Source organism: Salvelinus sp. IW2-2015, linkage group LG4q.1:29, assembly GCF_002910315.2.
Source record: "Salvelinus sp. IW2-2015 linkage group LG4q.1:29, ASM291031v2, whole genome shotgun sequence".
Taxonomy (NCBI): Eukaryota; Metazoa; Chordata; class Actinopteri; order Salmoniformes; family Salmonidae; genus Salvelinus; species Salvelinus sp. IW2-2015.
The window spans coordinates 13,537,252-13,550,688 of record NC_036842.1 but is presented as its reverse complement, the minus strand read 5'-3'; the positions used below and the strand labels follow the sequence as shown (position 1 = coordinate 13,550,688).

At 45.6% G+C, this 13,437-nt stretch overlaps 1 protein-coding gene across 1 annotated transcript in view; it reads right to left on the bottom strand.

Annotated features, from left to right (window-relative positions):
- Nucleotides 1–13,143, bottom strand: part of LOC111961498 (oxysterol-binding protein 2) — a 25,511-nt gene extending 12,368 nt beyond the window's left edge. Inside the window, exons 1-4 of the mRNA XM_070441709.1 lie at nt 12,692–13,143; nt 10,888–11,093; nt 1,533–1,783; nt 1,126–1,294 (exon numbers count right to left, since the gene is read on the bottom strand). Coding sequence (XP_070297810.1) covers nt 1,126–1,294; nt 1,533–1,783; nt 10,888–11,093; nt 12,692–12,852 — 787 coding nt within the window. The 5' untranslated portion in view covers nt 12,853–13,143. The remainder of the gene's footprint in view (nt 1–1,125; nt 1,295–1,532; nt 1,784–10,887; nt 11,094–12,691) is intronic.
- Nucleotides 13,144–13,437: the final 294 nt, after the last annotated feature.

The window sequence follows — 13,437 nt, the reverse complement described above, 5'->3', positions numbered from 1 at the left end:
CCACGGGTGCTTTTATTTGGCCCCCCAAGTTTTCTGAGCAAAAAACGTATTCCCACACATAATAGAGAGACACATGTGACCGTATACAAATGTAAGCAAGGTTTAAATTTAATAGGTTTTAATCAAACATTTTATATGTTTGGGCTTCTTGCGGTTAATTTGCAGTTAATTTACAATAATACAAATGATTTGTAATTCGGTTCCTGCCCCCGACCATMCACTCATGAAAAACAAATTGTCCCGCGGCTGAATCTAGTTGATGATCCCTTCCCTAAGGTAAGATAACCTTGCCTATGGTTTACTAAACCTCTGTATGTAAAGAGGTGGTAAAGCATAAGACTGCAGACTCACATTCTCATTGTGGCTCCATTCATTATTGGGTAATCCTCCACTCATGATACTCTGGTTACTGCCGGAGCGTCTGAAACACAAACACACTATAACTACTATACTGTATACACAAAACAGTCAAATGAATTCATTATACATAATAAAGCCTAATGAATTATGCTAGCATCGTCATATTACATAGCTATATGAATGAACTCTACTTGGCCCCATGATCAGTAGAGATAAGGTCAGTGACCCTGACTGAGGAAAATTCTGGTTCTGAATCCGATGCAACACATGTAATAACTCATGTTTCAACAGCAAGCTTCCTTCATCAGGGTTTCATCCCAGTGACCCTAACTGACCTGTGCTGGGTGTGGTCAGAGGCGGTCACTGTGATGAAGGCAGGGGAGTCCTCCATGGCATCAAAGAACTCTGTGTCTTCATTCTCATCACTGGCGTCCCCCTCCTGCGTTCTCTCACCTCCGTCTGCCAGATACACAGGATAATTACAGTTTGAGTTCGGGTGTTTTGTTTGTGTAGATCTTATTTCTCAAACCGGAGTGCATTTATGCTACAATAAACGAAATTCTGAAAGATAAACCAGCAACATCCCATTATGAATGCAGTGCCTGGGATGACCAGAGGGACAGTTTTTTTGTGAGATTCCAATCAATACCAAGCAATAAACTACACCAAACTACCTTCACGGTAGGAGCTTAAACCATTGAGTGTTTTCTAATCTTAATCAAATATGAGAGAACAGACTGGTGTGTGTGTGTGCGCGCCTCTGACCTGGGTGTGTGCTGGGAGCCTCTCTCCAGGCCCTCTCCAGGCTGTTGTGCTGCTTGGCTAGCTGTTCAATAGTCTCCTCCAGGTGGTGGCGCTGTTCTCTCTCATACTGCAGGGCTCTCTGCCACTTTCGGCTGTGTGTCTCAGCTACATCCAGGAAGTCCCGACAGGCCTGCAGTCACAGAGGTGACAATACATCCATAACACATCTACAGAGCTTAGCTACACCACACAGTCAATATGTAATAAACACTTCTATTGATCGTGGTATTGAGAGTTTTTATTGTTGTATTGATTAAAGCATTAGATTGACTACTAGCATTGGTCATACAGAAAGATCGACTGAAGTAGCCAGTAGGCGTTGTACTGAAATGTTAGCAAAGTGTTAGCAGCAGTGAGTCGGTCCTCACATTGATCATAGCATTGGAGGTGATGCGGAAGAGCGTGGCACGCTCGTTGACGGTCTTGAGTTTGTCGGTGCCGTCGGTGGCCGTGCGTAGGTCCTCGAGCTCGCTGAGGGATCGCTGCAGGGCGGTGCCGTGTTTGCCGATTAGCTCGTTGCAGGTGCTCAGGTCGTCCAGCTTACTGGCCAGAGTCTTCAGAGCCCCCTGGGTCAGGGCCCGGTCTGGCTGGGGCACGGGGGCCTCGTCTCCAGAGTCATCTGCAGACCAGCCACGGTGGAAGGCAGAGTCAGAGGGCACTGAGTTACCATGCATTCAGGCATTTGCTTACAAAGCCAGATTCTTAGAATAGCACTTATAGCTTGATTCAGTCTGTAAGTGGAAGACATTATGATTGATTTTGAGGGTGGAAAGTGTTATTTTCTTTCATGCCGTAGGACGGTCACACTCATTTAAGTTTCCATTATGTTCCAAGAAGGTGAGGCATAGATACTGTGGACACTTATAATTGTGACGCACGCAGATATAAAACAACTTCACACTGACAAATAGACATGGAGACAAAGGGAGGGATCGATGGAGAGCTATTACGTGAAGTCATGTATGGGAATAGATGGAGAGAGTGTGAGGGATGGAAAGATATATTAACTCTACACACTGTCGTTGCCCCCCCCCCCGCCACATTCCCCTCCCCCTCGCCAGCAGAAAGCTGTGAATGACATTTCCATCGTTGCCGTGGAAACACAGGCCCATGCAGTTGCAGGTCTAGGTTATTTTTAGCAGCGGGAGGGAGAAAAAAAGATGACGCACTTCACTTCCCTCTGCTCTTCCCCGTGTTGGTATGAACGGGGCCATCAGTCACAGGCAGCTGAGAGGAAATAAATAGGCCAGTAGCAGCAGAGACAGACATATTCCTGGGGAGGGATCATTATATGGACCTTAAGGCACCCAGAGACAGGGACAAAGGACTTTTCAGTGAGAGAAAGATCAGCAGTGTTACAGACATCTCAGAGCTGCTGGAGTCTGGTGTCTGACCACCCGCCACGGTCTCCTAGGTCCCCGCGACCCTGCCATCTGCATCCGACAACAACAACAACGTCACCTAGAGTCTACATCATTGACACCTCAGAACTCTTACATACTAATGACACTACAAGTGATATCTATAAATAACGTTCTAAAACCATGACACTTTAAATAGAGAGATATAAATAGTAGGTTTCTCATTTCCATGGGGATATTTCTACAACTGGGTCAAACTGTTGTGACTCTAGTGGTTGTGAGTAAATTTGAGCATAAACAATGTAAATATCACAAATGCCTACAGTAGATCCTACTGGGCCAAATCCATCAGCTCCTGCATTTGCCTGCTTCACGTGACACATGCATTCATGTATAAGCTACAATCTCCCATTCAGGCAGGTAGGTTTTCTGAATCTAGGCCAGTGTCAGGCAGAGCAGCCGTGGAGCTCCAGTGCACAGTGAAGAACTCCCATGGTGTCCAGAACACCAACAAACTAACATGGTCCAAGCACACCAAGACAGTCGTGAAGAGGGCACGACAAAACCTATTCATCCTCAGGAGACTGAAAAGATTTTGCATGGGTCCTCAGATCCTCAAAAGGTTCTACAGCTGCACCATCGAGAGCATCCTGACGGGTTGCATCAATGCCTGGTATGGCAACTGCTCGGCCTCCGACCGCAATGCACAAGCTTCCTGCCATCCAGGACCTCTATACCAGTTGGTGTCAGAAGAAGGCCCTAAAAATTGTCAAAGACTCCAGCCACCCTAGTCATAGACTGTTCTCTCTGCTACCACACGGCAAGCGGTACCAGAGCGCCAAGTCTAGGTCCAAGAGGCTTCTAAACAGCTTCTACCCCAAAGCCATTAGACTCCTGAACATCTAATCAAATGGCTACCCAGACTATTTGCATTGCCCCCCCCCATATTTTACGCTGCTGCTACTCTCTATTATTATCATCTATGCACAGTCACTTTAATAACTCTACCTACATGTACATATTACCTCAATTACCTCGATTAACCGGTGCCCCTGCACACTGACTCTGTACCTGTACCCCCTGTATATAGCCTCGCTATTGTTATTTTACTGCTGCTCTTTAATTATTTGTTACTTTTATTTATTTTCTTTAGGTATTTTTCTTAAAACTGCATTGTTGGTTAAGGGCGTGTAAGTAAGCATTTCACTATAAGGTCTTCACCTGTTGTATTCGGCGCGCGTGACAAATAAAACTTGAGGGGGGAAACTGGATTATTGAGCTCTCAGGGGAAGAAGATTCAAACGAGATAGTGAAAACGTCAGGCATCTGCATTGGTCCGATGACCCATATACAGCACAGTGGGAGAGAGAAAGAGGAGAGTGCCCGGGAGATATCTCTCTCTCACACACACATACGTACCTCCGACAGCTGCTGGGCATGGTACTGCTATGACACCAGGTAGGTTACAACTGCATCTACATAGTCACCAAAACATGTCTGTATGAATAGGCACACCCCTGCTAAGACACAAACTGTGATAACGTAGTCTAAATGGACTGTGAGAAATATCTGCGATACAGTAGGACAGGAGGAGGGCTGCATGGTATGTTTGTGTGTGCGCGCGATCGTTAAGTACCCATCATCACTGTCATGTGTCATGTGTGGGTGTCAGAGGAAAACACGTCAGCAGGTAATTGTTCGAGATGGCCCTCGTTGGCCCTGATTCTGAGACATCTCACTATGATCCACCCCTACAGCTGATGGAGAGGGAACCCACAATAGGGACGGCGACAGAAAAGATACCAGGAAGAGGAAAGACAGCTACTGCTACTAGAATACAATAACACCCTTACAGATGATGGAGATCGCAGCAGAGCTACCATCCAGTTAAAACAACTGGCGTGCCAATATATTATCACCTATGATGTCATTACTGAAGACCTCTGTAGTTATAATAATCAATCACCCAAAAGCCGATCACACGCAGACACACACATAGCCCATACAATCTCTCGCTCGCAAGTACGCTGGTACACGCACACACAAATGACTTCAGTAAACCCCAATCTGGTGAACTTCTGATGGGACAAAACAATACCAGAACAATATCAGTCACCGTTAGGATGTACAACTTCTTAATATGGTGGCAGCTCTTTACTGGTCCCCAACCTCATTGACTAGGGAATTAGAGCAGAAACCATAAGACTGATACTGAATTAAAATCCACAGCTTTGGTAGAGTAATGTAGTTAGTTATCTTTCAGTCGGTCAACTCAGTATAACACAGCTTTGGCAGTGTAATGTAGCTAGTTTATCTTTCAGTCGGTCAACTCAGTATACACAGCTTTGGCAGTGTAATGTAGTTAGTTATTTTCAGTCGGTCAACTCAGTATAACACAGCTTTGGCAGTGTAATGTAGCTAGTTACCTTTCAGTCGTCAACTCAGTATAACACAGCTTTGGCAGTTAATGTAGTTAGTTATCTTTCAGTCGGTCAACTCAGATAACACAGCTTTGGGAGTGTAATGTAGTTAGTTACCTTTCAGTTGGTCAACTCAGTATAACACACTTTGGCAGTGTAATGTAGCTAGTTACCTTTCAGTCGGTCAACTCAGTATAACACAGCTTTGGCAGTGTAATGTAGCTAGTTACCTTCAGTCGGTCACTCAGTATAACACAGCTTTGGGAGTGTAATGTAGTTAGTTATCTTTCAGTCGGTCAACTCAGTATAACACAGCTTTTGGGAGTGTAATGTAGCTAGTTATCTTTCAGAGTCGGTCAACTCAGTATAAACACGCTTTGGCAGTGTAATGTAGTTAGTTATCTTTCAGTCGGTCAACTCAGTATAAACACAGCTTTGGGAGTGTAATGTAGTTAGTTACCTTTCAGTTGGTCAACTCAGTATAACACAGCTTTGGCAGTGTAATGTAGTTAGTTACCTTTCAGTCGGTCCAACTCAGTATAACACAGCTTTGGGAGTGTAATGTAGCTAGTTACTTTCAGTCGGTCAACTCAGTATAACACAGCTTTGGGCAGTGTATAATGTAGCTAGTTATCTTTCAGTCGGTCAACTCAGTATAACACAGCTTTGGCAGTGTAATGTAGCTAGTTATCTTTCAGTACGGTCAACTCAGTATAACACAGCTTTGGGAGTGTAATGTAGCTAGTTTATCTTTCAGTCGGTCAACTCAGTATAACACAGCTTTGGGAGTGTAATGTAGTTAGTTACCTTTCAGTCAGTCAACTCAGTATAACACAGCTTTGGGAGTGTAATGTAGCTAGTTATCTTTCAGTTGGTCAATTCAGTTCAACACAGCTATGGGGAGTTTGCGCACTAGCGCCCTCTACTGAAGAACATTAGAATCATGCCTGACAAGGCCAATGAACACCGTGCCTCACCGGAAGCCCCGCCTTCCACAGGTGATAAACCCACTTCAGGGTCTACAAATTCAGAATGCTCACGAACAACCGGTTGTTCTAGTCAGCGGTTGGTTCACCTCCATCGTCCTGAAGGGCGAGTACTGTCATGTGGCCATGTATCCCCCTCACAGGAAAGTTCCTGAGGTTCCATTTCGAGGCTGTAGCCTACGAGTTCTGTTCCTCCCTTTTGGGATTTCCCTCTCGCCTCACACTTTCACTAAAGTTGTGGAGGCGGGTTTGGCACCTATGCAGAGTCTGCGGCTCAGTATATTGAACTACCTGGTCAAATGGCTGGTGGTAGAAGAGTCGAGGGAGTATGTGGTGTTACATGCATCATTGCTGGTTTCCCATGTTCAGTCTCAGGGTTTCATAGTGAATCAAGAGAAGAGCTGTTTGACTCCATCTCAGCGCATTACGTCTCTCGGTCTCAAGTTAGACTCAGTCGAGAATCGTGCCTTCGGTTTCCGGCTTTGCTTGGTCCAATTTTGGCTAGGTCACCTAGTGCTTTTTCACCAGTGCCTGCACCTATTAGGGATGATGGCATCTATAATAGCAGTGATTCGCTATTGGCTGTTGCGACGCTTCCAGCAGTAGGTGATAGACACTCTCTTGGACGTATTGCGCCATCTAAACCGCTCAGCCCGTCATGCCTACAGGCTCGGTGGAGGGACCCGTGGCTGTTGTCACTGGGGACCCCCATGGTTCGAGATATATCCCTCAAGGTGATCATGACAGATGAATCCCCTCGAGGGTGGGGTGCGCTGTGTGAGGGAAGCTTAATTTGGGGGTTGTGGACAGGGTCGCAGAGCATACTGCACATCAGTTACTTGGAGCTTTGTCCCGTTGTTGGCCGGCCAGTAGGTGCTGGTGAGGACCGACAGCGGGACAGGTCAACAGATAGGGAGGGGTGCGTTCTCGCCCCCTCTTAACCTTAGCTCGCTCCCTACTGCTGTGAGGCGGTGCACACTTTCTCTCGCTCTGGGCGACGCATCAATGCGGGTGTGAATCTGATATCTAAGTTGGGTGGAGGGGGTCCAGTTCTCGGGGGTCTCCCAGATATGGGAAATGTTTGGCAGGGTCGATATAGACCTTTGTGTATTGTCGGCTGTTTTTCTTAATAAGGGACCTGAGTGTTCTGCTGGGAACTAATGCTCTCGCGCACCAGTGGCCTTGGACCTTCCTTTGCACGTTTCCCCAAGTCAACCTGATTCAGCCCACGCTGGAGAGGGTGAGTCTGGAGGGTTTGTCGTTGATCCTTGTGGCTCCACGTTGGCCCAAATGACCGTGGTTCACGGAGATCATTTGCCTTTTAGAAGGGGACCGGTGGCAACTCCCATTGCGCTGTTGTTCCAGGCACATTGGCAGGTCTGGCACCCGCAGCCAGAGATTTGGAATCTGGGGGCTTGGCCCCTTAAAAGGTCCAATCTGATGGCAAAGGGATTACCTTTGAAAGTAACACTACTATACAGTCCGCAAGAGCACCCTCCACAAGAGGGTTGTATGGGTATAAGTGTTTGAGCTTTGGTAACAAAATAAAGGAATTGTTCCTTTTCAGAGCTCTAGTGGACATTTATTATGTTTCTACAGGGGCTTTTCGAGCAGGGCAGTTCATTCTCCACCCTGAAGGTGTATATGGCAGCTATTTCAGCATATCATGTGGGAATCGATGGTGCCACTCCAGGGACTCATCCCCTGGCGGTGCAGTTAAAAAAAAAAGAAGGTGTAAGCTGTCTGAGGCCGGTTTGTAAACCTATTGTGCCCACTTGGGATTTGGCTTTGGTTTGGGATGTGCTGCGTGAGCCCACTTTCAACCGATGGAGTCTGTATCTGAAGATCCTCTCCTACAGATCCTCTCCTCCTGCTCATGGCTTTGGCCTCGGCAAAACGCATTGAAGATCTCCAAGCATTATCCATTCACCCCTCCTGTATGAAGTTCGCCCTTGGCAACTTGAAGGTGACGTTGCGTCCTAATGCGGCCTTTGCCCCTAAGGTCATGACTATGTCTTACAGGTCTCTAGCTTTTGAGCTTTTCGCTTCCTCAGTATGCTTCTGAGGAGGTTACATGCCGTGTGTCTGGTACAAGCGCTACGCATGTACATTGACTGGTCAGGGGTGTCCGTGACTAACTTTTTGTCTGTTTTGCTAATCTGACTCATGGTAGAGTGCGTTCTAAGCAGCGTCTCTCCCACTGGATTGTGGAGGCCATTTCTCTGGCATATGATAGCAAAAGGCAGGGATTACCTAACGGTGTACACACCCACTCCACCTGGGGTCTGGCAGTGTCTTGGGCGTTGTTTAAAGGGTTGCCTGTAGGAGATATTTGTGCTGCGGCGAGTTGGGCGTCACCACACACTTTTGTGAGGTTTTATTGCTGGATGTCACCTCCCCCCAGTGTAGCCCACAGTATGCTTACGGCTGGGTCAAAAGAGGGTCATTAAGCAGCGTGCAGATTGAACAATACCCAGGTACTGCAGGTTTTCCTGTCGGGCTCTGGGAGGTCTGCAGTGGGCCATTTAATTTAGTGTCCGCTGAGGTGGGCTTAGGGATTGATTTCACGTCCCCATAGCTATGTTGTACCGAGTTGACAGACTGAAAGGGAAGGTACAGTTATGACTATGACTATTGTTCCCTGAAGGAGGGAAACAAGGTACAACATCAGTTTGACCGCGCACCGCCTAGTTCTGGGCTCATTGAAGAGCGATACTGAATTGAAGGATTCCGTGTGGAAGGCGGGGCTTCCGGTGAGGCACGGTGTTCATTGACCTTGCCAGGCGTGAATCTAATGTTCTTCAGTAGAGGGCGCCAGCCCGTGAACGCCACATAGCTGTGTTGTACCTCGTTTCCCTCCTTCAGGGAACAGTAGTTATAGTCATAACTGTATGTTTACTGACATAACCATTATTGCACCATCAGTGTCCACTGTACTGTAAGCACTTTGAGCCATGGGCAAATGTAAAACCATCTAAATGCGCTCAGACCCTTCAAATCCTGTTGACTTAGTCTAGCTTTATTGCTACATATGTTTGTTTGGCCGCACGGACCCTAGCCACTTGCCTGGCTGTTACTGTAAATAATAATTGACTTGTTAAATAAAGGTTGAATAAAGAAACAAAGGACTTTAAAGTTTGAACCCATGTTCATAAACACACAAGCATACGCAAACAAACCAACCTTCCAGAGGGTAAGACTACTGGGGACAGAGGCAGAGGCCCACTCCTCTCCTATGAATGCAGAGCCTGAGAAAATCTGTCATAAACCCTATCTGTAGAAAAACATACTTTACATTTAATAGACCTATTACCACCATCTGTCATAATTAGGTCAGTTCAAATCAATAAGGAGGAAAAAGAGAGAGCTTCGACTCGCCATTTTCGCCAAGAAAAGCGAACATATAAAAGATGCCAAATAACAAAGTAGCAGCTAAATCACACTTGTCCCATTGTGCAGCTGAAAAATTAAATAAGAGGCCCAATGAGGTTGATTGGTGTTCAGCTCATCAATCTTGTGAAACACTACTGGGAAATCTGTCATAGTTCAAAAACACACACACTAGTAAAGTCCCATCCAGAAATAAGCCTACCCCACTTACTGTCAAAGTGAATTAGCATGAGGACAAAAGAAAAACACCTTACATTACAACACAGGGAATTCATCCACACACACACACACACACACACACACACACACACACACACACACAACACACACACCACACACACCACACACCACACACACACACACACACACACACACACACACACACACACACACACACACACACACCCTCCATTATAGCTTACTTGACATTTCTGTCCTCAATATAATTATAGCAGGTAATCAATACTTACAGAGGAAAATTCATTACAGAGGCTGCATTCAATCTCTTTCTCTTCTCCTTACAGTGCAGACGGAAAGAAAATTCTCTCAATTAAAATATGAAGCAACCCTCCCTCTTACTCCCCTGCCTCTCTCTCCTTCACCTTCTCTTGCTTCCTCCTCTCTATCCCTCTCACTCTCCATAGCAGAGTGGGAGGAGGAGTTAAAATGCTGGAGGATCACTTCATTCAGCTCTGGCTGTCGTCATATTCAGAAAAAAGGGAGGGGGAGGGAGAGAGAGGGGTAGAGAGGAAAATAGAGAGCAAGTATGTGAGGGAAGATGGAAATTAGATGTGAAAGAGTGAGTAAGAGAGAGAGAAAGAGAGACTGGGACACCATTACAAACTGTACCCTTGCACCATCCTTGGCAGTCACCCTCATTTGCACATGCCCACGAAGTGCAATTCAGAGACCTGGACTGAGACCAGCAATTGGTGGAGACATAGCTCAGAATTAGACTGTTCAATCAAGCCAATTTATTTTAAAGGACCCTAGAGCAGTGTGCCCACTTAGCAATGCAATGTGCAGAAAGGCCACATGATAGCACTGGAAGATTTTAAGAGAACAGACAACAAACCGCCAAAGTAAAATTATATTTAAATGTTGCATTATATATAGAGAAAACAGGGATACTTGTTCCATTCGTTTAGCAAGTGCACCACCTTGTGGTTGATGCATGAATAACACTGGTAACCTTGACATTGAATACTACACTACGATTTGTTTACCTCAGGTCCTTAACCTTATAATTTTCAGAAAAGTAGTGGATGCTTTAAAGGTTAGTCAACGTCGCAATATACATTCTCGCCTTGAATGAGAAGAAAGCCCAAAGGTCAAATATCCCAGTGAGTTTCATATTGGTTTGATATAACATTTCATCATTTATAGTCCAATTCCTTTCAACAGGGTCACAAATCACTGTGTTCTGTACAGTAGTACAGCCACAATTCCTACAGTTTGGTCCTATTTTCGTTATTTCTAAATATATACGAAGCTAAGCATTCTTTACCCACTCTCCCATTTAAAACCTCCCAATCCACCCAAATATGATTTTCCTCTTGCTCGCACCTGATTGGTGCATCATGTGAGTGGTGTTGGCCTTAGCCTGTTGGAGAGCCGAGACCCAGCGCTGACTCTCCCCATCGGAAGTGGCCTTCAGGTGGTAGTTCCGCCCTCCGCTGGTCAGCACCAGGTGGCAGGTGTCACCCACCTCAATGTGTGCCGTCGCCAGGGTGATGGTGCCACGGCAAGTGTGGGCCATCTCTGCCTGAGTCCTAATGCACAGAGACACATTCACACACAGACACACGTACACACACAGAGACAGGGGAGAAGAGGCTGCTGACTAAATCTAGTTCTACAGAGACAGAAATTATACATAACAGGGCATGCATACTCTCGCACACACACAAATCCACACACATGCAATTGTTTAATATTTCATAGAAGTATCCCACTTGAGCATAGCTGATGTGAGTGCTTGGAAGTGTGTTCGTGTGTGCGTGTCGGTGCAATGTGCATGCGTTGGTCAGGGCATAAACTCTTTATACAGTGGTAGTACTCGAGAGTACAGTTACATAAACACACATGCCACAGAGGAGAGTGGAAAGAGAGGGAAAGTAGAGTTGAATCTACAAAGGAGCAGTGCATAAAACCCATTAGGCTCTATAAAAACAGTGAACACGATAGCTCCTACATTAGGCTCTAAGTCTAATGTGTTCAAACGGTATGCGCCCCACAGCCTTGAGGAGGCTACAGCTGCTGGAGTATGTCTGTGGTACTGAATGACTGAATGGAAGTTTTTGCATTGACCACCAGTCCTTGCATCTATGCTTTTCAGTTTCTCTATCTGTGTCCATCTCTCTTTGTTGTGAATGACATAACAGCAGAGCTGTGCATTCCCACCCGAGACTGTAGGGCAGCCTGTAGGGCAGCCTACACACACACACACACACACACACACACACACACACACACACACACACACACACACACACACACACACGCGCCTCTGACTAATGCCTCACAATTAAAGTGCATAACACTGACTGACATCACTCACTATTAACTGGTTTTAGGGAAATGTGCCTAACAACTGGCCATTACTGAATCCGCGGACCACACTTTCACACATTTGTAAAGCATCATGATGCATCAGGTAAAACATGTCCTATATTATCATCATCATAATGAAATGTTAGGACCTAGATAGGTCCCCTACTTGTTAATGTACATAGAGCATACTACACTACATACAATGACAGTCGTTCCTGGAATAGAACATATCTAGGCATAAATAAATGAATGAAATGTTCCAGAATATTATCTAAAATATTATTCACAGGTTCATTTATAACAATTCTCTAAATGACATTTGCAAAAATATCAATGACTACATCATATAGGCGAAAATATATATTCACTCATTTGGAGTCTGATACGTTTCTAGCTAGCTAGATATTTTGGGGGGTTATGCTAATTGTGTCCAGCTAGCTCATTCTTCATTTATGCCATGTCATTGACTGTGACTAGAGAATTGCCTTCCTGTGGGAATGGGAGGGGATGAAGCTCGTGGCATGCAGTTCTTAATTGCCACATAACGTTATCTAAACAGATAAGATACTTGTTTTGATGAGTAATATTGGCCTACCTAGCTAGCTATGTTAGTTAAAAAGCCACGGAATTTATATAAATTATGAACGTCAAGCACATTCTATAGACTGTCAACTACATGTTTAATCTAAAAGAACAGTCACTGTGGGATTGGTTTGAAACTACACTGGATTTTGCTAGGATTAATGCAGTGCTAGCTAGCCTGATTTGACATCTACAGTAGATAGCTAGCGCGTAGCTAGCTGCTAGCAAATATTACCTGTAATATGACAGAAGGCCGTTGCTAAGGACGAACCACCGGCGTTGGTAGCCCTTCAAGTAGTTTGTCCATTTATACAGCCAGCCTTTGTAGGTATCAGACCCCGCAGGTTGCCCCCCTGAAGAAGTAGGGGAAGGCAAACTCTTCACCGGTTCACTCATTTGCCCCACTGTCAGCGGTAGATGGAGTCAGAGCAGAGGAATCAACACAGCTGTAGCTTGCTCTGTGTGGAGGGATGATACAGCTAGCTAGCTTGCCTATGATTCATAGTACGAAAGACCAACACCGCACCTGCTTTACCCATCATGTAACGTTAACGCCGATGAGGTAACCCACTGTAATAGCTATTAGTCGTTCAGCTAGATGAAGGGGTTGCCACGGCGATGGAGAGCGTGTTTAACCTTCTCCCCCTAACCTAGTTGAGCCTTCAGCACTGGTCCTGATGAGAGTAAGGGGTGTGTGACGTAAATAGTGGAGGGGAGTCGACTCCGAAATAATCGATTCCTCGACTCCTTGACCGTCGATTCCCGTTGTCGACTCATTTATGGATGTCAAGCTTCAATTGCGCTAGGAATCGACTCCTCAACTCCTAACATTCATTATTTTTGCAACGAATGAAACTATTTTCCGTAGTCTACTTCGAGAACACAAACTCTCGCATTTTCAGTGGTTGGCTGTTGATCTCCTAGGTTAGGGCTACCTTCCTGTAGGTTTTCGCTCCAACCACAGTTGTAACTAACCTGATT